Source organism: Acomys russatus, chromosome 14, assembly GCF_903995435.1.
Source record: "Acomys russatus chromosome 14, mAcoRus1.1, whole genome shotgun sequence".
NCBI lineage: Eukaryota > Metazoa > Chordata > Mammalia > Rodentia > Muridae > Acomys > Acomys russatus.
In genome coordinates this window covers 24,857,489-24,880,678 of record NC_067150.1, presented here as the reverse complement: position 1 = coordinate 24,880,678, position 23,190 = coordinate 24,857,489, and the positions used below count along the sequence as shown (strand labels likewise).

The window sequence follows — 23,190 nt, the reverse complement described above, 5'->3', positions numbered from 1 at the left end:
GGGAGCTTACAAAAACATCCTGATGTGGCTTATGGATCTCTTGTAGGCATGTCTGACACAGGGGATGACCTTATATAGCTATGGCATGCTGCTGCCCTGTGGGGTAGACCAGTTCCATGGCACCGAGTATGTGTGCTGCCCTCAGACAAAGATTGTTGACTCTGACTCTACTATGTCCAAAGAGGAGGAAGAAGAGGAAGAGGAGGAGGAGGAGGAGGAAGACTATGATCTTGAGAAAAGGTAAACTTGCTTAGAGTATTGGACTCATTTTGCCTGGTTTTGTTTGATTTGGGGGGGGGGGGGTAAGGGCATTTAAGTGTGTGTTTGTGAGGTAGGGGTCTGGAACTCTTTATACAGACTAAGCTGCTCTTGAACTAGAGACCTGCCAGCCTCTGCTTCCAGAGTTCTGGAATTAAAAGTTTTGTTTGTTTGTTTTGTTTTGTTTTTCAGACAAAGTTTCTCTGTGTAGCCATGGCTGTCATGGGCTCACTTTGTAACCCAGGCTGGCCTTGAACTCATAGCTTGACTTGAACTCATAACTCTACCTCCCTGAGTGCTGGGATTAAAGGCATGTACCATCATGCCCGATTTCTGGGATTAAAGTTATCTGGGGTTAAATGACTTGGTTTTTAGCCATTTTGTAAAAGTGTCTGTAGGTCCCTCATTGCTGGCTAAGGCAAGGCCTATGTTTTATTAGGTTTATATTACTATGATAAAACACTGACCAAAACCAACCTGGGAAGGAAAGGGCTTATTTCTCCTTACAGTGCACAGTGCTTCATGACGGGCAAGTTAGGAACCTGGAGGCAGGAATTAAAACAAAGCCCATGAAGGAGTACTGCTTACTTTTTGCTGGCTTGCTTGGTTTGTTTTCTTATGCATCCCAGGACCACCTGACTAAGCCCTTTGAAAAATCAATCATTAATCAAGAGAATGCCCTACAGACTTGCGTGTGGGCAAGCTTGATGAGGCACTATTTTAGCCATACTTGAATATAACCTGTAGCTTTTCCCTTGCCATTGATTTGGACCACAGTTTTAATTCTTTTAATTTATTTTATTATTTTACATATATCAATTTTTGCTTGCATACATGAATGTGCACCGCTTGTGTGCCTTGGTACTCTTGAAGTTTGAAGAGGGCACTGGATCCCTTGGGACTTGAGGTAGAGATGACTGTGAACCTCCATGATGGTGATGGGAATTGAGTCCAGGTCTTCTGCAAGAACAGCAAAAGCTCTGAACTGATGAACCCTCAGAACTCCGAGCCACATTTTTTTTTAACAGGTTGACGCAGTCTGTATTCACGGACTTCCTTTTTGCCAATAAAGCTAAGCCGGGGGCTCTGGTGCACACTTCCATGTGGGATGAGCTTATCTCTTGCATCTGTTTTTGTGTTTTAGAACTGGGAAGGGAGTCCTGCTCTGTGTGTAGAAGTCACTGTTAACCTTCCTTTTTGCCTTCCGGCCTCTAGTGAGTTTCCTACTGAAGCAGATTTGGAAGACTTCACAGAAGCAGCTGTGGATGAGGAGGAGGAGGAGGAGGAAGAGGAAGAAGGGGAGGAAGTGGTGGAAGACCGTGATTACTACTATGACTCTTTTAAAGGAGACGATTACAATGAGGAGAACCCAACTGAACCCAGCAGCGATGGCACCATTTCAGACAAAGAAATTGCTCACGATGTTAAAGGTAACTCAGTATGACGCCACAGCTTTAAAACCCACATGCTTCTTGGAGCTTGTATTGCATTCATAATACTCAGCTTGGGTAAGTCTCAGAAGGCGAAGCAGCGTCTGCACCATCAGGAATGCAGCTTTGTCTAGTGTGGCAGTGGAGGTGTCAGCATGGCGGGGGGGCACGTCCAGGGTCAGAGTAGAACCAGAAAGCATAGTTTGGCGCTGTGTGGATCTAATTAGAAAATGAGCAGCGGCAACTCTTGAGGATTCTTCCACATCCAGCTGAAGATGTGCTGTCCTCTCAGGGCCAGTTCCCACTTCAGTGCTGCTCAGAATCTCCTTCTAGAGTGGAATGACTTGCTTGGTTTTTCTTGCCTATGTGCTTTCCTGTCTATAGCCTACCCTCTGGTCACGCATTTGTAGTGGATAAGATGAAACTGAAAAAGAAAAGGCTGTGATAGTTCCAGAGACATTACATATAATCGCTGCTGGTTGTATGTTTGAAACCTCGTCAGACCTGAAGCGTTAGTTGGGACTCGGCTGAAGGAAAATGCTTGACTGGTTTAGCAGTGTTCAGTTTATGTGGAGATTATGACAGTGGAAGCACTGATCTTTCCACGAGCTTTAGTCCCTGCTGCAGGTATTAGTACTTAAAATGGCCGCCTTCTTACATTGGCTTCTTTGATCTTAGGAGCCATCAGAACAAACAGCGCAGGCTCCTGTCACCACTGCGCAGATCAGAAGTGTGAGGCTCACAAGGAGATCCTTTATGTCAGCCTGTGGTATTAATCTAGACTTAGTGAAAAAAAGAAAGAAAAATGAAAAGAAAAAAATAAAGTTATCTTTCTCCCTAAAGCGTCTCCATCACATGGACAGTGGCTCTGTCTGCCTGTACTGGTGAGTGAGGTTAGTCAGGGCCTTCCGAGCCACTGTGGCTCCCGCCTTGCCCCAGCTGGCCTGCAGCACTGTGAAGCATTTCAAGCACTGCCTCTGCCCTGCTGACACTCTGACCATTTTCACACAGCTGTCTGCTCCCAGGAGGCCATGACGGGGCCCTGCCGGGCTGTGATGCCTCGTTGGTACTTCGACCTCTCCAAGGGAAAGTGCATACGCTTTATATATGGCGGCTGCGGCGGCAACAGGAACAATTTTGAGTCTGAGGATTATTGTATGGCTGTGTGTAAAGCGATGAGTAAGTCCCGCCTTGTGCTGGCCCTGCACAGCAGTGCCATCCTGTCCAGCCTTCTGTCTCTCCCGGCCGTCCTTGTGACTGCATCTGTCATGTTTATGCTCAACGCAGGTGTTTGCTGTCAGTTGTTTTCCCCTCATCTTTGTGCTTTCTAGACCAAGGCTTGCTTTTCTGTTGGCAGTTGTGAGCTCAGTTCTCAGTGTCCCGTGTTCCCTGTGTGTCTACTGATGGTTGTTGTTGGTAGTATGACCACCCTGGTACGGTGGGTAGCACAACCAGGGTTTGTTCTTGGAGTTCATAGGCTGTGGGGGTGTGGGTTAGTGTCAGTAGGGAAGGCAGCCTTGTCCTCCGGCATCTGTTGTTGAGAGGTACCACAGAGCAGTTAACATGGTAGCACTGGGGTCTGCTCAAATGCGTGCCTTGGGCCTTGCCTCTTGTTCCGTTTTTGACCTAAGCTGTTGCTGACCCTTGTGCTGCATGCTACCTGTTAGGACCCCCACCATCAAAAGGAGTGACAGCAGGAATACTTGTGGGATTCCAGAATATTGAAACACCTGGCTTTGTGCACTCCAGTGGGAAGAAGTCTGTGCTCCAAACCTTAGCGCAGCTTTGCCTGTGTTGTGGCCATGCGGGCTGTGCAGGGCTTCAGGAAGTGAGTGTATTTCTGTCTGTGTTTGGTTTTGGTTTCAGAGGAAGGGCAGTGATTCAGTTTGAGTTGGGCTTCTGTTGAACATAGGGAGAGTTTTCCTTTTCTCACAGTTACTGCTTTCTTTGTTAAGACCCCATCTTGTACTGTTAATTCATGTGCTAGGAAAATGCTCAGATCGGGCAGCTTGCCTTGGCTTCTGCTCTGGAACTCATCAGAATGAGTGGATGCCTCTCCCTTGTGTTTGCTATAGCTTCTGATGGTTTTTCATTTGGGTATCTTCACCCCTCTTCTTCTCTTCACAAAGGTTTAAGATCTTAATCTAGGAGCTGGAGAGATGGCTCAGAGGTTAAGAGAACTGTCTACGCTCCCAGAGGTTCTAAGTTCAATACCCAGCAGCCACATGGTGGCTCACAACCATCTAAAATGGGATATAACGCCCTCTTCTGTTGTGCAGGAGTATATGGAGGCAGAACACTATATACATAATAAATAAATAAATCTTAGGGGGGGAAAGATCTTAATCTAGTGTAGTGTATTTTTATTGCTTCCCTTCCAGCTACACTAGGGGAAGGCTAGTTCATTTAATAGTCTTAAAAAGGTAAAGAAGAATGAGCCATGGGAATTTTCATCCGTAAGCTTAGATTACTTAGGACAGATTTCGAAATAAGAATTTTTGTGGTTTACTGCTTTTAAAAATGGCCCAGCTAAAATATAACAAAACATTGTATTGGGCTAATGCTTAGGGAATTGAGACCCTTTAGTGGTCTCACTGAATATGGCCATATTGTCTGTGCCCAAAGCTCAGGCAGTGCTTTGAAACAAGATGAAGTTTCCTTGTGCACCAGGAGAGCCCTGTTGAGGAGAAGCACTTGTATATGTACTTGCAGGGCCCTCAGCTGGAGAGCCCTGAAGACCCATGGATACCAGGTTTTCTGTAATGACATCGTGTCTCTTAAGAGGCCTGAGGTGAAGGGGTAGGCCGAGCCTGTCTTGATTCTGACCTGTACTTCATATCTTTAGAAGTGAGTCTCCTGAATGCTGTGCATTTCCTTTTTAGTTTCCAGGAGTGTTTAGACCTGCTGTTTTGCATTTTTTCAGCCCGGTGATTGGCACCATCCTCGCAACATGAAAGCCTTTATACTTCTGATATGCGTTGCTGATGGCTAGTATAGAATAGATTTGAAGTTTACTATGCTTTCTTTCCTAAGAAACATACTGTAATTTAGTTCATCTGTCAGTTACTGAGATTCTTTTTAAGTTACAGAGAGACAAAATATCACACAATTACAGTTGTAAGGCTTACTAAATAAAGGGAAACAAGGAAAGCTGCTTCTAATAAATTTTGTGGAGTTGCTGGCTAATTTCTAGCCTTTTTTTTTTTTTTTTTAAATCAGTTGTACACTTACTCAAATGGGTTAAAACTATGCAATACAGCAAAGTGAACATGCCCACCCAGCCCATTGTGCACATAATCACTTGCTTTGGGGCCATAACAGCTTATGCCTCACAGCAGTGAGGTAAGAGATTTCTGTTTGAATGCGTCTGTGCTCTGGAGGACACCTGAAAGCGTCGTCAGTCAGTGTCACGAATCAGATAAGACCAAGGCATCCTCCCATCCACGGAAAGTGTCCTTATCAAGTAGAGAAACCAGCCTTGTTACTGGACAGTCCTAAGAGTCCTTCAGTGATCCTGAACTAGAGTGCTCTGCACTGTGTCCACTCAACACTTGAACCAGTTTCCTTGAATGAAAGCCTGAAGATTGCCATAAGAGAGACAGGAGCCTGCTCCTTAAAAATGGAGGTCTCCATGGGAATGCCTCCATGAGGTCTGATTTCAGCAATAAACAGTAGGGTAGTGGTTTTTTATGTTTTCAGGTTTCAAGCTCTAAGCTCTGAAGGGAAGATTGTAGAAACAGCCTCTCTCCTCTCTCTCTCCTCTCTTTTATTTATTTTTTTGTCCTGCAGTCATAGGTAAATGCCTCATGAGTGATGTATTAGCATGGACTGACATGGTTAGTTAATATTTTGCAAAAAAGATTGCCCACTGCAATCTAACAGTGGACTCTTGGCAGATAGCAGCACCCTGCACTTTGTTGCAAAGCCCCACAACCAATTGAGTCCATCCTTTGGCCCTGTGCTTGATTATCTGCCTGACTCCCAAAGAGAACTTCTGTGACTTTGTTTCAGTTCCCCCAACTCCCCTGCCAACCAATGATGTTGATGTGTATTTTGAGACCTCAGCGGATGATAATGAACACGCCCGCTTCCAGAAGGCTAAGGAACAGCTGGAAATTCGGCATCGCAACAGAATGGACAGGGTAAACCTCACTAGTTCCCTTATCTTCATGGTGTTTTGTACTGTTTTTCACTTGTAGTGGTAGGGATTGGATCCAGGACCCTGGTGCACACTCGGCAAGCATTCTGCAAGGCAGGTGTTTATAGTTGAAGAAAGGGACCTGGCCGGCTAAAGTGCCACAAGGTTCTGGGGAGCTACCTCCTGGGTGGATGAATCCTTTTTCTTTATCCTTTTTCTATCATATGTTGAAGTGACTTTCAGTGGCATTACAAACATTTCTGAACACTTTCCATACTTGCACCTGCTTGTTACTCTTTTTTGCTATTGCAAGTTTTAAATTTTTTAAAAATCTAAATTTTTTTGTCACTGTCAAAATTAAACACTTGGGTTATGAAACTGCAAAAGTAAACTAGGTAAAGTAAAATAGTTATTGCAGAGAGAAGAGTGTAGGTCTAAAAGCAAAAGCAGGGAGATCTCATAGCACAGCCTTGTCAGAATCATGCTAGTCTACCCAGGCTAGCCTTGTCTGGGGTCTTAGGTTGCAGCTTATTTCAAGAGTACTTGCCTAGCATGCATAAAGTCCTGTGCTCAGTCACAAGCACCAAATACACCAGGTTAGAGGGGCACAGCTGTTTTCCCAGCACTTGGGAGGAAGCCGCAGCAGTATCAAAACTTAAAGGTTGTCCTCAGATACGCATGGCCTGAGGTCAGTTTGAGCTACATAAGACTGTCTCAAAAACAGCAACAACAGAAGGAATTGCTTGTTGGGTTTACCACCCTCCACCTCACCCTCCACACTTGTACTTTATACACTAGACTTACTCTTAGTGAAAGGCTCATTATTTTATGTTCACCTCAGTTCCAATAAAAACCTTAGTTTTTAGTGAAGGGAGAGTCAGGGTAAAGAGTAACTTGCCCAAGTTAACAACAAGGTCATGGGAGTGAAGGGATCTGGGAATGGCCGAGCTCTAGAAATTTCTGAGTAACAATCTGAACTCAGGGATCATATGATATGGTTTCCTTTTGCACAATTTCCGGCATTGGATTCAGTACCCAGTAGTATTTTTAGAAAATGGGGAAGTTGTTTCAGAGGATTATTCTTTGATGAATGTTTTTGATCTTTGTTCTAGGTAAAGAAGGAATGGGAAGAGGCAGAGCTTCAAGCCAAGAACCTCCCCAAAGCAGAGAGACAGACCCTCATTCAGGTAGGGTCCTTTTTCCAGCGACAAAGGGCCAGCTTGGCCTTTTGAAAATACAGTCGGAGCCAAATTCTCCTCCTAGTCAAGGACCTAAATTACATGGAAGCTCGTTCTCTCATATTCTCTCTCATTCATATTCTCTCTCTCTCTCCCTCTCTCTCTCCCCCCTCCTGTCCTTGCCTCTTCTCTTCCCTCCCCTCCCCTTCTTCTCTTCTCTCTTCCCCTCTCCTTCCTCTCTCCCCTCTTCTCTCCCTTTCCGTTCCTCTCCCATCTCTCTCCCTTCCTCCCCCTCCTTCTCCTTCCTCATTTCGTTTTCACCACTAGTATTCTTTGTCTGTGGTAGAGAGAAACTAAGCCCTCTCCCAGAGCATACCTGACTTGTGCAGGATATAGTCTTGGCTTCGCTGTTGGTTAACTCTCCTTTCTTGGCAATGGCCCTCTGTCAACTTGTTCATGGGCTGTGACTTGATTTTCAACACTACTGGTTTAAAAAGAAAGTGGAAGACTCACTGACAAGCCAAAAGGCAGAAAACACAGATCTTTAGTGCAAGTTTATCCCTAACTTTATATCATAGCAACAGATTGTACTCCTTCAGTAGAGAGGAGGGACAGCAATAGAAAATGAGTGGTTTTGAAAAAAATGGATCATGTTCATTGCTTTAATTTGTTATGGTTGGGGACAGTTTTGGGAGCTGAGCAAAGAACCCCGCCCAGATGAAGCACACATTTTAAAATCAGAATGTATCAAGTTAGCGCTCTTTCATCACTGGTGCCTTTCCTGTAGGACCTTGGCTTTTTAATCAGTTACTCAGAATCGCAGAGCTTTAAATCTCAAACAAGCAATTTCAGCTTCTATAGAGATATTTGCCTAAGCAACCTTAAGCTGCTAGTAAACATGGCCAGGCAGGTCACAGTTAGCGTTCTGTCACAGTGCTAGCAGGTCTGACTCAAGTGAGCCAGCACATTACGGAACTGTTTCATTTCAAACCCCATGACCTGCTGTTGGTTACTGGCTTCAGGATTTATAAGTTGGTGTCCTGTTAGAACATGGAAAAGATGATGATAGTGAACATTGAAAAACCAGATGTTGAAATTGCAAACCTAGTAATACCAGCTACAGAAACGTGAGAGCCTCTCTAACATGGAAATATAATTTGTTTTTTGTGGTTTTTTGGGGGGGGGTGCGGGGGGAACAGGCCTCAAGACGGGGTTGCTCTGTGTAACCGTGGCTGTCCTGGACTCTTTTTTGTAGACCAGGCTGACCTCAAACTCACAGGGATCCCCTGCCTCTGCTTCCCAAATACTGGAACTAAAGGCGTGCACCACCACCACCCAGCATAATTTGTTTTTTTAAGAATGGAAGCATCCTAATTGAAATCAGAGTGTGCCTAGCCTTTGTGTCACTGTGAATCTGTTACTGTCTTACAGCAGCACTAGACCAAGAGACGCACTGGGTCCTCGGGCTGCGTGCTTAGACTTCCTTCAGGTGCCATGGATTATGTGTTGTTCATTCTTTCTTGGCTTAGCATTTCCAAGCTATGGTTAAAGCTTTAGAGAAGGAAGCGGCCAGTGAGAAACAGCAGCTTGTGGAAACCCACTTGGCCAGAGTGGAAGCCATGCTGAATGACCGGCGGCGCATAGCTCTGGAGAACTACCTGGCTGCCCTGCAGTCTGACCCACCTCGGGTGAGTTGGGGTCAGAGTGCAATTATAGACAAGTCGTGTTCTTAGTGTTTCTGCTTAAAGCATGTACTTAATGGGCCTCCAATGTACTGCATATAGCTTGCTAAAAATTATATTTTTATGACAAGTTTTGACATAATTGGAGGTAAAGATTAGAACAGAAAAGGAACCGAATCAAGTGGCTAGATGGCTGAGCCTAGTACCATTTACTTGACGGTGTGCCTGCAGATGCCACCTGTGACACGCAAGTGGACAAGCGTAATCTCCGAGGATTTACCATTTGCACAGTTCTGGATTTTCTGTGGTAGGCTTACTTTCAATGAAAGAAAGCATGCCTTCTTTGAATAAAAGCTTTTGAATCAGTTCCATTCAAAACAATATTATGAAGAAAACTGGAAAGGTGTGGACAATAGTAGTGCGGACTTGTAACTTCAGTCCTTCGCAGAGTCTCAAGCCTGTGTCCAGCCTTGTAAGCATAGGAAAGGGGTAAACTAGTCATAGTGGAACCCTTGAGTGAGTGGCCTCAAGCTTTGTCTAATGCTTTAATTGAAGCCGCCTTGATTTGAAGGCCCTAGAAAGTATTGGACAGGAAGCTGGTGCGATGACACAGAGGATAAAGGCACTTGCTGCACAAACCTGACAACCAGACTTCAATCTCCAGAACCCACATAATGGTGGGAGAGGAGAACCAGCTCCACAGACTGGCCTGCTGACCTCTACGTGCATGCTGTGGTCTGTCCTTCCACACTCATGCACTCAGATATACACATACTAAACAGTATTTTTAAATTAAAAATATTTGACAGAAGAATATTTGTGTTTTTCTTGATTAGCCATTGAGGTCTCTCTCTAGAGTGACTCAGAAAACCACCTAGCTCACAATTTAGATGTTAAGGCACACCAGGAAAAGTTCACGGGAGGGCTGTGGGCTGGAGAGCCGGGCGCACAGTTTGTTTGTTTTTAAGAATGATAATTCTTTACTTGTTTCCATGCCATTGCTTTTATTCTTTATTCAATTTTGAAGCTTTTGTTTTCCTTCGCTATTTTGAATCTTCTGGTCTTGTAGCCACATCGCATTCTGCAAGCTCTGCGTCGTTACGTCCGTGCTGAGAACAAAGATCGCCTGCACACCATTCGCCATTACCAACATGTGTTGGCTGTTGACCCAGAAAAGGCTGCGCAGATGAAATCCCAGGTAAACCAGACAGATCGCCAGCAGGTGCTGAGACACGCTACTGGTTGTGCTTGTTAGTACATGAGTTGGGTTTTGCCCTCCCTCCCAAAAGCCAGTTTCCAAATCAGATTTTCATGTCAGTTTGTTTGACTCCACTTACCACTTACTTGAATTAGTGTGTGAGGCCCTTTTCTACTCAAATATATTGTACAGGTCTTAAAAACTGATCTTGGCTCACTGGTAAGGTCACTTGCCCATTGCGCAGCCATAGAAAATGAACTATGGACAGTGCATAGGACTGAAATGGCTAATAGGCTTTTCAGAGGGCTGTGTAATAGCATCACCATCCTTATTTTATTTTCCTGTTTTAAATATAAAGCCAAACAGATTGTAAGTGCTCTATGCATGGAATGTTTTGGGGGTTTTTTGAGACAGGGTTTCTCTGTGTAGCCTTGGCTATCCTGGACTCTGTTTGTAGACCAGGCTGGCCTCAAACTCACAGCGACCCACCTGCCTCTGCCTCCTGAGTGCTGGTATTAAAGGCGTGTGCCACCACCGCCCAGCGGGATCTACTTATAATAGGGCCCTTCCAGAACCTTTTTAACTTATAGTAAGATCATAAAATAATTTACCCAGAAGTCTTAGTAGTACTGCAGCTAAGTTTCACTCCTTTGTTGGGCAGGAGTTTATGTGCTACTATCTACATGCTAAAATTGCACACACGGCCTGGAGAGATGGCTCAGAGGCTAAGAGTACTGCCTGCTCTTCCAAAGGTCCTGAGTTCAATTCCCAGCAACCACATGGTGGCTCACAACCGCATATAATGAGATCTGGTGCCCGCTTGTGTCCTGCAGGCATACATGCGAGCAGAATACTATATACATAATAAATAAACAAATCTCAAAAATAAAATAAAATTGCACATGTTGGCTCTCTTGAGTACAGTTCAAAGACTAGTACAAAATTAATTTTGTTGGCTATGAAGATGAAAAATTACTTTCTTCCAAGATACAGAGTTCACACTAGAAGTTGGATGTTTGAGAAAATTAAAGAACTTTGGTGCCTAAAAAGTGGGACCTCAAGAAGTTCCTAGTGTGGGCCTGGAGTCAATGTTTCATCTTGCACTGTGGCGTGAAAGAGTTCTGGACAGGCTCTGGAAGATAGGTAGAAAAATGAGTCTTATCAGGATTGGATTGGTTTGACTCAAATCTTTTATTATATTTATGTTGTATCTTTATATATTGATATAATACATATTATATAATTGTATGATAGCATGATGGAGAGAGGACTTTGTTTTGTTTTGTTTGGTGCTGAAGGTAGACTCTGGCCCTTACCCATGCCTTGCTACTGCTGAGCTACACATCCCTGCTCCTGATCAGTATAGAAACATCTTTTTAGCAAATTCTTAAGACGAAGATCCACAGCAGGTAGACCGAGAAAGAGAACCATCCCATCCTAGCAATTGTGTGGAGAGACTAGCTTCCTGTGCTGTAAACCTTCTCAGCTTGTGACTCCAGTGAGATGAGGCCACTGAATTACATTGTTCTGTCTGTCCCTCTGCTACCTGAGCACTCACAATGTAAGCACTCAGCTTGTTACATGCTCAGTATCCCTTCGTCCAAATAGCTAGGGCTGGAAGTATTTCTGATTAGGAATTTAAAAGAATACGTGCTACAGCCAGGTTTGCTATCTAGTACCCACATGGCAGCTTATCACCATTTGTAACTCTAGTTCCAGGGGCTCTGATGCCCTCTGCTCGCCTCTGGAGGCACCAGGAACAAATTGGAGGTAAACATGCATGTTGGCAGACATATTAAAAAATACATGTTAAAAAATAAATAAATGAGTCTCCAAAATTTTTTTGTTGTGACCCAAGTTTAAACCTGAGGTTGCTTTATGTTTCATATATACCTTATATTCTGAAATTAATGTTGTGTAATATTATTAGTGCTCCTATATTTTGAACCTACCACTCAGGCTCTTTTGGTTCTAAGGTTGCTGCAGTGACTAATTCCCACTATGGTACCCTGTGGTTCCTGTACTCTCAAAGGCTCCTTAATTCATCAGAGGCAGTGTAACGGTATCTACTCGTGCTGGACTCTGGGCAGCACATTGCAATTCCACTTGCATTTTTTGCCAAGCCACTTATACTTGTGCTTTCCCATCAGTTTATTTGATTGGCAGAATGGCAAATATAAAATTAAATTGCTTTCATCTTGCTTTTAAAGGTCAGAAGCACATCAGTCTACAGTAAAAGCATTTTTAATTTTTTTCCATGTCAACCCTTCATGTTAATGACTTCAGGGCCGCAGAGTTCACTGGTTTTGAGCACCACCTTCAGTAGAAGCCCCGCACATGCTGGCCTAGGCTGGGGGTATATGGAGGGGCCGCAGATGCTGAGCTGCTGCCATAGAACGCCACCTTTCCTTTCTACCTTGAATGCTTTTGTTATCATTAGATTAACAACCTTTGCATTCAGAAAAGTAGCAAGTTAGCATGATAAATCTTTCTCCAACACTTCCTAAAAAATGGACTATTTACTGTTTATCATGAATTTCTTAAAGAACCATAATTTAAAAGGGAATAAATTAGTCCTGGTTTTAACCATTATAATTTTAAGTAGTTCCTTCACTAAACCAAGTGCACGAGCAGCCCTGCCTTCCCACCAATAGTTTCAGTGTATGTTTTCCTGTGCTAATCTTACTAGTTGAAAAAAGTGACTGTCATTTCTCCTCTTTCTCAGATCAGCACAATGATATCAAAGTTTAGCACCTACACACCAAGGCAGGACTCAGCATACAATATATTTACTGACTGACAGTTGTCTTCTATAAAAACCAAATTGACTGACGAGTGAGCTTTTTTGGTTTTAGTGTTTTAATTTATTTGTTTTATGTGGATGAGTGTTTTGACTGCATGTGTGCCTGGTAGAGGCCACTAGAGGATGGTTAGGGTCCCCTGGAGTTAGAGGTAACAGCAGTTGTGAGCTCCCATGTGGGTGTTGCACAAGTCCTCGGCAAGAGCAGCAAATGCTGGTAACACTGAGGATCTCTCCAGCCCCTCGAGCCAATAGTGTGAAAGGGACTTTTCTCTTAACTTGTATTCCTGTCTACAAAAAAGTGACTGCATCACTTACACGGTGTCCTGGCTTGTGCTTTAGAATGTAGCAAGTCTGGCAAAGGACATAGTAGACTTCTCCTTTGTGCTCTGCTGTGTTGAGTAGGAAGGAGAACATTTGGGTCTCAGGAACTGTATGTGGGGGTTTTCCTCCTGTCGTAGTTTTCAGTGACAAGGTCTCTTCTAGGTGATGACACACCTCCATGTGATTGAAGAAAGAAGGAACCAAAGCCTTTCTCTGCTGTACAAAGTTCCTTATGTGGCTCAAGAGATTCAAGAGGAAATTGGTGGGTACTAATTATATCAAAGCCAGACTGGACATTCTTGCTGAGGCTCAGGAGTGATAGCTGGGTAGGATGAAATATATAAGGAGGAAGCAAGGCTGATAAGGTGGGCATTAGCATGCCATGGTTTCAGAAAGCCTAGACTTGACTGGAGGTTTACGTGACAAGGCTGAGGAGTCTCCAAAGACAGATGCACTGGCTTGGAGCCATAGAGCCTTGAATTTCATTGACCTTCACTCTTATTAGCGGAAGAAACTCTAGGGTGTGAAATTGCTGGGGCCTGGGAAGTTTCCTGTTCGCAATTTACCCTGTAGTTGCCATTCTATATTATACTGCCTTCTGCTGTGTGCTCCAGGGTAGGATGGCCCTGTTCCTGTGGTAGAGATACAGACTCAGAAATAATGCAAAGGCTGTGAAGGCACAGTTATGTACGACGAGCCGTCTAGAGATGGACCACGCATGCTGTAAAGTCAGGCAGTAGGCAGGAGAGTCCTGGTTCTGTGCCTAGACCTGCTTCTAGAAGCTGCTTATCTGTTCCTTGTTGTGCCTTTGTTAGATGAACTCCTTCAGGAACAGCGAGCAGATATGGACCAGTTTACCTCCTCCATCTCAGAGAGCCCTGTGGATGTCCGGGTGAGCTCTGAGGAGAGTGAGGAGATCCCGCCGTTCCACCCTTTCCATCCCTTCCCATCCTTGTCTGAGAATGAAGGTATGTATGGTCCTCAGAGCCATCCCTAGGAGCAGAAGAGAGGAGCATAAAATTAGAAAATTGGGATACATTTTTTTTTAAAAACCTGGTTGTGGTGTTGTAGAGGCGGGGAAAGAGAAGTCATGGATTCCCCAAGCACCCACGATGTGCGGGGACTGTGCAGGGCTCCAAGAGGGAGCAATGATCTTTAGTGTCATCAGAAAATCAGGAATATGTCTCACATTTACAGCAAGCCTTCTGCTTGTGTGATGTCCCTTACATGTGGGCATCCTTTTGGGTTGAACAGAGCCTTTGTGTAAGTTCTGTTAGATCGTTATTTTTGCCTAGCGTAACAGTCTTGGGAGGCAGATTATGGGGTGAAGCTGAAGAGATGCCCTGACTGGCTTGGGGCACATCTCTAAGATGAGTTGGATGAGAAGCTGTATCCTTTGATTCACAGGCATGTTTTTCTCTATTCTCTTGCTGGGTCTCAGTATCTAAAAGTATCCCTGAAAATCATGAGTCTGTACCAAAAATAAACAAGCTGCTGAGCCTTGTGCCCTAAGACTAGTTTGTATAATCAGATTCTATTTCCTGCTACTGCTGATGGTGAGGGTGGTAATGATAAAAATGGCCCATGGCTCTGGAGTCCTAGTTATGTGCCAGCTTTAGGTAAGCACTGGGCTTGGGTGCCTTTCACTCAGTGCTCAAAACACTCTTTGAAGTAGACACTGAGTGCCCCATTTGGACAGACTAAGGTTGGAACAGATTTAGAGTGCCGTGGAGCTTAGCTTGTAGGTGGATTGAATCCACACTGACAGTTCAGTTCCCACAGCTTCTGGGTAGTTACATGACTCTGATTAGATGTAGTGAAGTAGCTCATGAAAGTTCCAGACAGCAAACCTCGCCTTTAGACTTCAGCAGAAACCCTTTCATAGCTATTAGCCCAGAGGTTCAGACTCAGTGCACCTGACCTTCCCGTACCAAATACTTAAGAATCTAGTGGGTAAAGTGATATCACCCTGGGCTAGAGAAAGGTGGCTTAGAGGTTTAGAGCACTGGCTGCTCTTCCAAGGGTTCTGAGTTCAATTGTCAGCACCCACGTGCTCACTCACAACCATCTATAATGCGATATGGTGCCATCTTCTGGTATGCATGTGGACAGAGCTCTCATACATTAAAAATACATACATAAATAATTTTTTTAAAAAGGTGGTGTTACCCCATTACTAATTCTCACTCTGCAGATCCCAAACTTCCTTGAGGCTGTGGGGTGGCCGTACATGTACAGCTTCTCTATGTTTTGTTTGGGGTTGAGGCATAGCAGGATGTAGCTCAGAGTACCTTGTCTCTTTGTAGCAAACCATAGTCAATACTAACTTCAATTTTTGCTGTTTAATGATGATGATGATGATATTAATAGTTTTATGGAGTAAGCAAAATGATATGGGACTCTTCTAAAATTCTAAACGGCCCGGTCCTGGCTTCTTGCTTTTCTCTCTCATCAGGGATACATCTGGCCATTTGCTATTTAGATTACTATTAGTTTGTTTATGGGATATTTCAGGCATAATTTTTAAGGAAAAATGCCTTTTGTTCACATTATAGGAGAGGAACTTAGAAGGAAACCATTTTCTTTCTTAATCTCCTTTTGTGCTATTTTGTTTTTTATTGTTTTCCTTTCTGCTAGACACTCAGCCGGAGTTGTACCACCCAATGAAAAAAGGTTGGTTTGTCACAGATGTTCCTGTAAGACCTCCATTCCTTTTCACTTCCCCAGTGTGTTGGAAGTTCCATTTTATGTCTCATACCTCCATCTGACTTTCCCCGCCTCATGTTCAGCCATGGCTGTGAGTGGAGCTAGAGTAGCCCTGCCTCCGTGTTACTAACAAGCCCCTGGCTGTCCTAGCGTGCAGAGTCTAGTCATTGCGTCATCACCCCAAGCTTGGCTTTGGGGTTGCCTGAGAAACAGACACAAAAGCATGTTTAGTCTAACAAAACTGTTGTGTACAGCTAGCCTATCATAAGAACATGCTTAACTCTTGCAGTCGGATAGACTTTAAATTTCCCCTTCTTTTTTCTCCATTATTACCAGTTACCTCTCCCCCTTTTAGCTGTCTTTACCTTCCATCCGTGCCCCATGTCTTACAGTCCTGAGTTGTGGCATTCCTAACACACAAGGTGTTGTGTGGAAGAGAGAGAAGCAAGTGAACTCTAGGTGCAGTGAGTCCCCAGTCTCTAAAGACAGTTGTGTGCTGTGGTAAGCACTGTCCCAGCTGCATTGTCGTCTTGTTTACCCACTGCACCTCCCTCTTGGACAGGGTTTTTGGCTCAGTTTTGTAGATTGGGCAGTTGTAAAGGCCTCTGAGATTATATGCGTCACTTCCCAAATGTGCAAATTTAAGAAGTTAGAGGCTCAAGGTCTGGACCCAAGGCTATCTTTGTGGCCCATGTGATTGCCGCTGTGTGAATTGCTAATGACAGCTACAGATTCCCCGAAGTGGTTGGTCAGTACCTTCCCAAGCCAGTGACAGTCGTGCAGTTCTTACTGTCCTTTATGAGCTTGCTCTCTTGGCTCTGGTCACGGGTGGACAGAGTGAGGTTCCCTGGTTCAGAATTTGGTGTACTAGTTTATGCCATATTTTATTCTTAGAACCAAAAAATATGATTTAACTCTTATGAAAATCCTTTGCCTGTTAGTATTATTCAGCTGTGCCTCCTCTTCTTGCAAGTCACAGTGCTAATATTCATCTCAACTGTATGTTTTAGGTGCTAAGCTTGCTTGGCTTTAGCTTTCTTAAGAAAAATGCATTAGGACAAAATAGATACTAACTCTGGTCTCTTAAAGTCATTTCTTGTATGCTTTACGAAACCAAAGTAAGCTTCGTCAGTGTTTAAGAAACATGGGTTACAGCACTGAAAAGCCTTGGGACAGCCTGGACCAAGGCAAGCCTTTAGGTGAGTTGATTCAGTATCGTTTTCTAGTCTAAAAATCTTGCCCTTGTGACTTTTAAAACTATGAGGAGAGTGTGAGGAACAGCTCAAAATTAGACTTTAGTAGTCTTGATTACAAGCATCCATGCTAAATAATACCCTTCTAGATTCCTCTTTCTGAATGACAGGCAGGCAGTGCTGTGTTGGTTTAAAACACAAAAGCCAACCCTGATTTAACTGATATCAAGTTACGCTTTTTCTTTTGAAGTGAATGCTGTACCACCCCCCAAAAAATTGCATCACCTTGGCTATAGTGCAGTGAGTTAATAAATTAACTAGGCTGCAAGCTCAGCAGCCACATGGCTATTATTAATCACTCCTGTTGGTCTGTCTTAAGAAAACAAGTCTAGTTGTGAAATGGAACGTTTCACTATGGCTGGGCTTTGTATCATTGCCTGCCTTTGCCTGCTCCAGGACAGCAGCTACCTTAGCATGTCAGCTTGGTTACCAAATCTCTTTATAAATCATAGGTATATACAAACTAAACATATTGCTATTAATAAGAAACTTGTGATCGCTAGGAATCAAATGCTTGAAGCTAAAAATAAAAAGGATTTTTCCCCCTCTGCTCCTGTCCAGACATGCTGTATATTTGGATACTGTCATTCTATGTGCCGCACATGAGTGACGTTGGCTCAAGCCATTACTGCCCTTGGAAGAAGGACAGTTTCTATTCTTGTTCCTTCCACCTTGGTTAAAATTCTCTCTGTTGATGAACTGCTCTCTTTCTCGTCATCTGGGCTTAACCATTTAGGAATGTAACTCTGAAGAATCCAAGCCTTATGGATAAAACAGCCAGTGGGAGACATAGTAGGAGGTAGATAATTACAAGTGGATTCTAAGTGCTACAACCCAGAAACATCTCCCTAGAGAGCTTGAAGCTTGAAAGGCAAATAGGAGGACTTGAGGGTGGAAGGTGGCAAGGGTTTGAGGCAGAGACAGTTTCTTGTGGAGTAAACTATTGTGCTGAAAGCACACGTGCAGGTAGCAGTCATTCGTCCATTCAGTGGAATCTGGTACCAAAGAATTGTGCTGTTGGGTAACAAATGCTATTACAGTCATACATAAGGGCTGGAACATGGTCTCTTCTGGAACACACCGAGGCTCAGCTTCTCTCCCGAGGCTTACACTCCATTCCTTCAGATGGGAGGCAGTGAGCACTTCTCTCCCTTCATTATGCACATCAGCCCTGTGAAGATGCTTGTACCATTCACTCTCGCACAGCACAGTGCATCCTCAGACATGCCAACGCAGGGACGTACGGAGTCCTGCGGGTGTGTGGTAAGAAGCTTCTCTGGCCACCAGGCAGGGATTTGCTGTTTCGGAGAGACTGGCCTGACACGGCTGCCTAGAAACTCAGCTGTGAACATTTTCTACACAGGATCTGGAGTGGCAGAGCAAGACGGAGGATTGATTGGTGCAGAAGAAAAAGTGATTAACAGTAAGAATAAAATGGACGAAAATATGGTGAGCCACCTGTCTTTTGCATAGCACATTTCCTTTTGTACATAGGAGCAAGAAACACAATGTCACAATGTGTGTGACAGGATTCCACTAGTAGAAGATAGGGGGCCAGCTGTTTAGTATCTGCAGATGAGGAGACCAGCAAAACTGCTTTTTTTTTTTAACTATATGATAGAAAAACATATCTGTAACTAAAGGTATAAATAACATATACCAGAGACTATTTTTAAGCAAGTAAAGATTTATTAAGTGGAAAATTGAATAAAATTGACCTTTGTGTTGCTTTTCTTACACTGTTGTTCATACACCTTTCATTCCTCTGGTGTTTTTTATCTGTTTTTTTTGGGGGGAGGGGTTCTCTGCTGAATTTGATTTTTTTTTTTTTTTTTTTTTTTTTTGATTCTTATTGGGGGAGTCTATCATATATACATATATACATGCTTGGGTGTATAGGCAGAAGTCAGAGGATGATTAGGAGGAATCATTCTTTCCATCTGTGTATCCCAAGGACCAAACTGAAAGTGTCATGCTTGGTGACGAGCACTTTGACTGCTGAGCTGTTTGCTGGACCCAAGTTCAGTACTTACATGCCATTTGTTAGTTGTCTTCCCTGAGCTTTGTCCTCCACACTTATTTCAAGGGAAGCTGAGGTGAAGAGCCTCACTAGAGCAGCCACTACACAGCACCTTTGCCTACTCTGACCCTCCTTTTGGAGGTTTGTGAGTGGATTTGCTTCAGTGTGACAGAAGAAATAGCTTCCCAATGCCACATGAAGAAGGAGGGAAGTAGCATTTATGTTCGTTTGCCTTCCATTCACTGACACTTGTGACTGTTTCAGGTCATTGACGAGACTTTGGATGTTAAGGAAATGATCTTCAATGCTGAGCGAGTTGGGGGCCTTGAGGAAGAGCCGGTATGTGCTTGCTCCAGAATGGAAGAGCAGTCTTCATGTCTTTTCCTTTCAGATCTCCATTCCTGCAAGCAGAAATAAAAGATCCCTAGTATTTTCAGTTAAAAAGGGACTGCTGTTCCAGTGTCCCATACTTCTGAGTAAAAATGCAAAAATGAAACTTTCCGTGGAGCTGGTAAAGTGGGCACCCTCCCTGATGTGGTTAATGATGTGGGCAAAGCAAGATCTTTGCCCTGAGATTTTTAACAAGCTGAGAGGCACGTGGCCCTCTTTGGGTTTCCTGACTCGTTGCTGGGTAATCACTGGGACTTTGTCTCCTCTGTGCTTTGACTCAGGAGTCTGTGGGACCTTTAAGGGAGGACTTCAGTTTGAGCAGCAGTGCTCTTATTGGCTTGCTGGTTATTGCCGTGGCCATTGCTACAGTCATCGTTATCAGCTTGGTGATGCTGAGGAAGAGGCAATACGGCACCATCAGCCATGGCATTGTGGAGGTAAGGACTGGACTGCCTGCTCCCTTGCCCTAAGCTGATGAGCATTTGCTTTGCGCTGTCAACAGGGGTGAGTGGTTAGGACTGGGATTCTATGGAATTAAAAATCTGACTTCCTGAGAGCTGGACATGCTGCTGCCATCCATTGTATTACTAATTGGGCTATTAGGTCACATTTTGGAAATGAGCCATTACTGAGTTATGTTGCTCTTGTCTCAAGGGACTGTCAACAACTTTGAGCATCCATCTGGCTTTTAATTAGTTAAATAGGCCAATATCAGGTCATAACAGTTTATGCTTCAGAAAGTAAGAATAACTTTTTCACTATTTTCTTGGTGTGTTTTTTTTTTCAAAGAAGGGCTTGTGTGTGTGTGTGTGTGTCTGTCTGTCTGTCTGTCTGTCTTCATTTGGTTTATGTTGCTGGGGGTGGAACCAGGAGCCTTCAGTGTGCTAGGTATGTTGTCTATTAGACTGTCAGCCTCTCGTGTTTCTGCTCTGCCTCTGCTGATACATATGTGCAGTAATTTGCTGCTCATTTTGTAGTGGATGGTGGAAAATGTTTGGTTCCTTTTTCATTTTAGAAGTACTCTCTTTTAAATTTACTGTTATTTTTATGTGCATTGGCGTTTTGCCTGCATGTATGTCTATGTGAGAATGTCAAATCTCGGAGTTACAGGCAGTTGTGAGCTGCCATGTGGGTGCTGGGATCTGAACCCTGGTCCTCTGGAAGAACAGTCAGTGCCCTTAAACACTGAGCCATCTCTGCAGCCCATGTTTAATTTCTTGCTTCTAGATTATATAAATACACTAAGGAACCTAATACACTATGGGACAGTTTTGTTGATATGCAAGTTTTAGTGCCAGAGCCTGGCCTCCACTGTAGAGTTTTAGCTGAAAAGCGTGAGACCATCTGGCCCCTTTCCTTACCTCATCACTGAGCATGACATGACTTGCCTCCACTATTCCAAAAACCAGTTGGTTGGAAGCCACTCATTACTGGGGCTTCCAGGAAACTGGTCCTTTAAAATAGTTCAGTAAGTATATCACAGTGTGCTTCAATTTCTCTTAGTTTCTTGGCAACTTGAAAAAGATTATACTGCCTTCTTATGTTAAAACAAAAACAGAAAAACAGGACAGCAGGCGAGCCTAAAGAACTGGCTTACATAATGAAGATAGCCTATGTATTAGTCTGTCATTTTAAGTTACTCTTTTCAGGGGTGGAGGTCAGAGGACAATTAGGAGTCACTCTCCTTCCATGTGGGTCCCAAGGACCAATCCGAAATCGCCAACTTTGTCAATGGGCTTCTTCTCTCACTTAGACCAAGCTTTCAGAGCTCCATGTTCAGAGAGACGCATTGCCTTTCCAACCTTTTCCTTTCTTCCCTTCCGGATGTCCTTGATACCAGCTCTTTTTTGGTCTGTCCGGTAAAAAAAGAATGCTGGGCTGCTTTGAGTCCTGACGCTCTGCAGGCTTCTTCAGTATACCACAGTGACCTTAAGTTTTTGTTCCTGCAGGTTGACCCAATGCTCACTCCAGAAGAGCGTCACCTGAACAAGATGCAGAACCATGGTTATGAAAACCCCACCTACAAGTACCTGGAGCAGATGCAGATTTAAGGACAAGATATGTGTGACACCCTGGCTGGAGGCTGGTGCAGGTGGGCTAGAAGAGGTTCAGCGTTTGTGCTTGACTGCTGACCACCAGTGGTGCCAGAAGGCCTCATGGTACATCCTGCTCTCCTGGATTGTTAGGACTATAAAGTACTACTGTAGGATTGCTATTTCCATTCTTTTAAATGGGTTTTAAAAATGTTAATATAACAATATATGATATATAAACCTTAAGTGAAATGAAAAAAATGATCTATTGCAGATAACTGATGGATGTAGTTTTCTTTTTTAAATTAGAAATACCACTTCTATTGTATTGTCTCACACATGCTCTATATAAATGGAAAATTGATTTTTTGATGATAGACTATATAAACAGGCTGTTCCCGTAATGTAAGTCAGTTCTTTAGGCTCATTTGCTGTGCTGGTTTTATTATTATTTGTTTTTTAATGTAAAAAGGCAGTATTCCCCTATTCAGGTTGCTGAGAAACTTAAGTGGAACTGGAGTGCATTGTATACAGTTACTGAACTACTTTAAAGTCATCGTTTCCTTGGAAGCCTAGTGTTTCCAGTGCTGGGTGTCTGGGTGCTCCTGTGCCAGCTGTCACCAAGCAGGGCTAAGGCACCTTGAGCTAGCCCAATGCATACAGAGATCCACTGTGCTTTCCTTCAAATCTAGTTCTTCCACAGCAACTAGCCTGTAGTTGGTATGTGTTCTTCCACTATTGTTTACTGTAGCTTTTTTATTACCCACTTTTCCTTACCAAGTGCATCCAAATGTGCAACCACCTCCTCTTTGGACATCTCTCTCCAATGCACTGACCTCTGCCCTCCTTTGTACCTCACTCCCACTCCCAGCACTCTCGCCAGCCCTTTTGCTGTTCACTCAGAGAATACCATAATGAATATGTGGCTGAGGACCCAGGAGAGTTCCCTGCAGGCTTTATGATGTGACAGGAGAATGTTCTGGGTTGTACATCAAACTGGACCTGTGGACACTGTGGAAATCTTTGGAACTTTCTGTTTCCTTCACATGAACCTGTAATGCTTGTATTGCTGAAGTTGATGCTCACAGCCTTTAGAGCTTTGTTGCTTGTTTTGTTTTAATCTGAAGGTTCTGGTAACCTGTTGTGGGTTTTGTTTGTTTGTTTATTTGTTTGGGGTTTTTTTGGTTTTGTTCTTTTGTATTTTTCTGTGATTTTCCCTCCCCTTTCCTTCCTCCCCTTTGACCCTAGCCATGCCTCTTCCCACTATGCACAGGTTGAAATTTCACCTACAGACTCCTTAATATGATCTGTGGAGAATGTACAGAACTTAAACACATCAATAAACACTTTAACTTTCCCTGAGCACTGTGTTTTACTGACCATGGCATTGATCTGTGATGATGGGGCTTTCTGGCCCTGATTTTGGGCATGGTGGACATTTCCCTTGAGTGAAGAATGACTAGCCTGTATTGCAGATGCTATAGTAATAAGTTAAGCCAAGCACTCCATTTTCTTTTAAAAAGAAGAAGAAAGTGACTGGAGTAATGGCTCAATGGCTGAGAGCACTGGCTGCTCTTCGAGAGGTCCCAGAATGGGGTCTCAGGTCCATCAGTAATTCTAGTTCCGGGGGACCTGACACCCTCTTCTGGCCTCCGTGGGCATCAGGTGCACACACGGTGTATTTACATGCATACAGGCAAAACATGCACACACATAAAAAGACTTATTTTCTTCAGTCAAGAAGCTTGATGTGTGGCTTTAATCTTAGCACTTGGGCTGA

The 23,190-nt window shown here is 43.7% G+C and overlaps 1 protein-coding gene across 4 annotated transcripts in view; it reads left to right on the top strand.

Moving 5' to 3' along the window:
• Positions 1 to 22,364, top strand: part of Aplp2 (amyloid beta precursor like protein 2) — a 64,809-nt gene extending 42,445 nt beyond the window's left edge. Inside the window, exons 5-18 of one of the 4 annotated variants that reach the window (XM_051156115.1) lie at positions 47 to 240; positions 1,474 to 1,688; positions 2,700 to 2,867; positions 5,700 to 5,830; positions 6,939 to 7,013; positions 8,534 to 8,692; positions 9,756 to 9,884; positions 13,171 to 13,270; positions 13,824 to 13,976; positions 15,646 to 15,681; positions 18,331 to 18,416; positions 19,252 to 19,326; positions 19,659 to 19,814; positions 21,327 to 22,364. In XM_051156115.1, coding sequence (XP_051012072.1) covers positions 47 to 240; positions 1,474 to 1,688; positions 2,700 to 2,867; positions 5,700 to 5,830; positions 6,939 to 7,013; positions 8,534 to 8,692; positions 9,756 to 9,884; positions 13,171 to 13,270; positions 13,824 to 13,976; positions 15,646 to 15,681; positions 18,331 to 18,416; positions 19,252 to 19,326; positions 19,659 to 19,814; positions 21,327 to 21,428 — 1,779 coding nt within the window. In that variant the 3' untranslated portion in view covers positions 21,429 to 22,364. The remainder of the gene's footprint in view (positions 1 to 46; positions 241 to 1,473; positions 1,689 to 2,699; positions 2,868 to 5,699; positions 5,831 to 6,938; positions 7,014 to 8,533; positions 8,693 to 9,755; positions 9,885 to 13,170; positions 13,271 to 13,823; positions 13,977 to 15,645; positions 15,682 to 18,330; positions 18,417 to 19,251; positions 19,327 to 19,658; positions 19,815 to 21,326) is intronic. The other 3 variants (XM_051156117.1, XM_051156116.1, XM_051156118.1) reach the window with 3 other exon arrangements.
• The last annotated feature ends 826 nt before the right edge of the window (positions 22,365 to 23,190 follow it).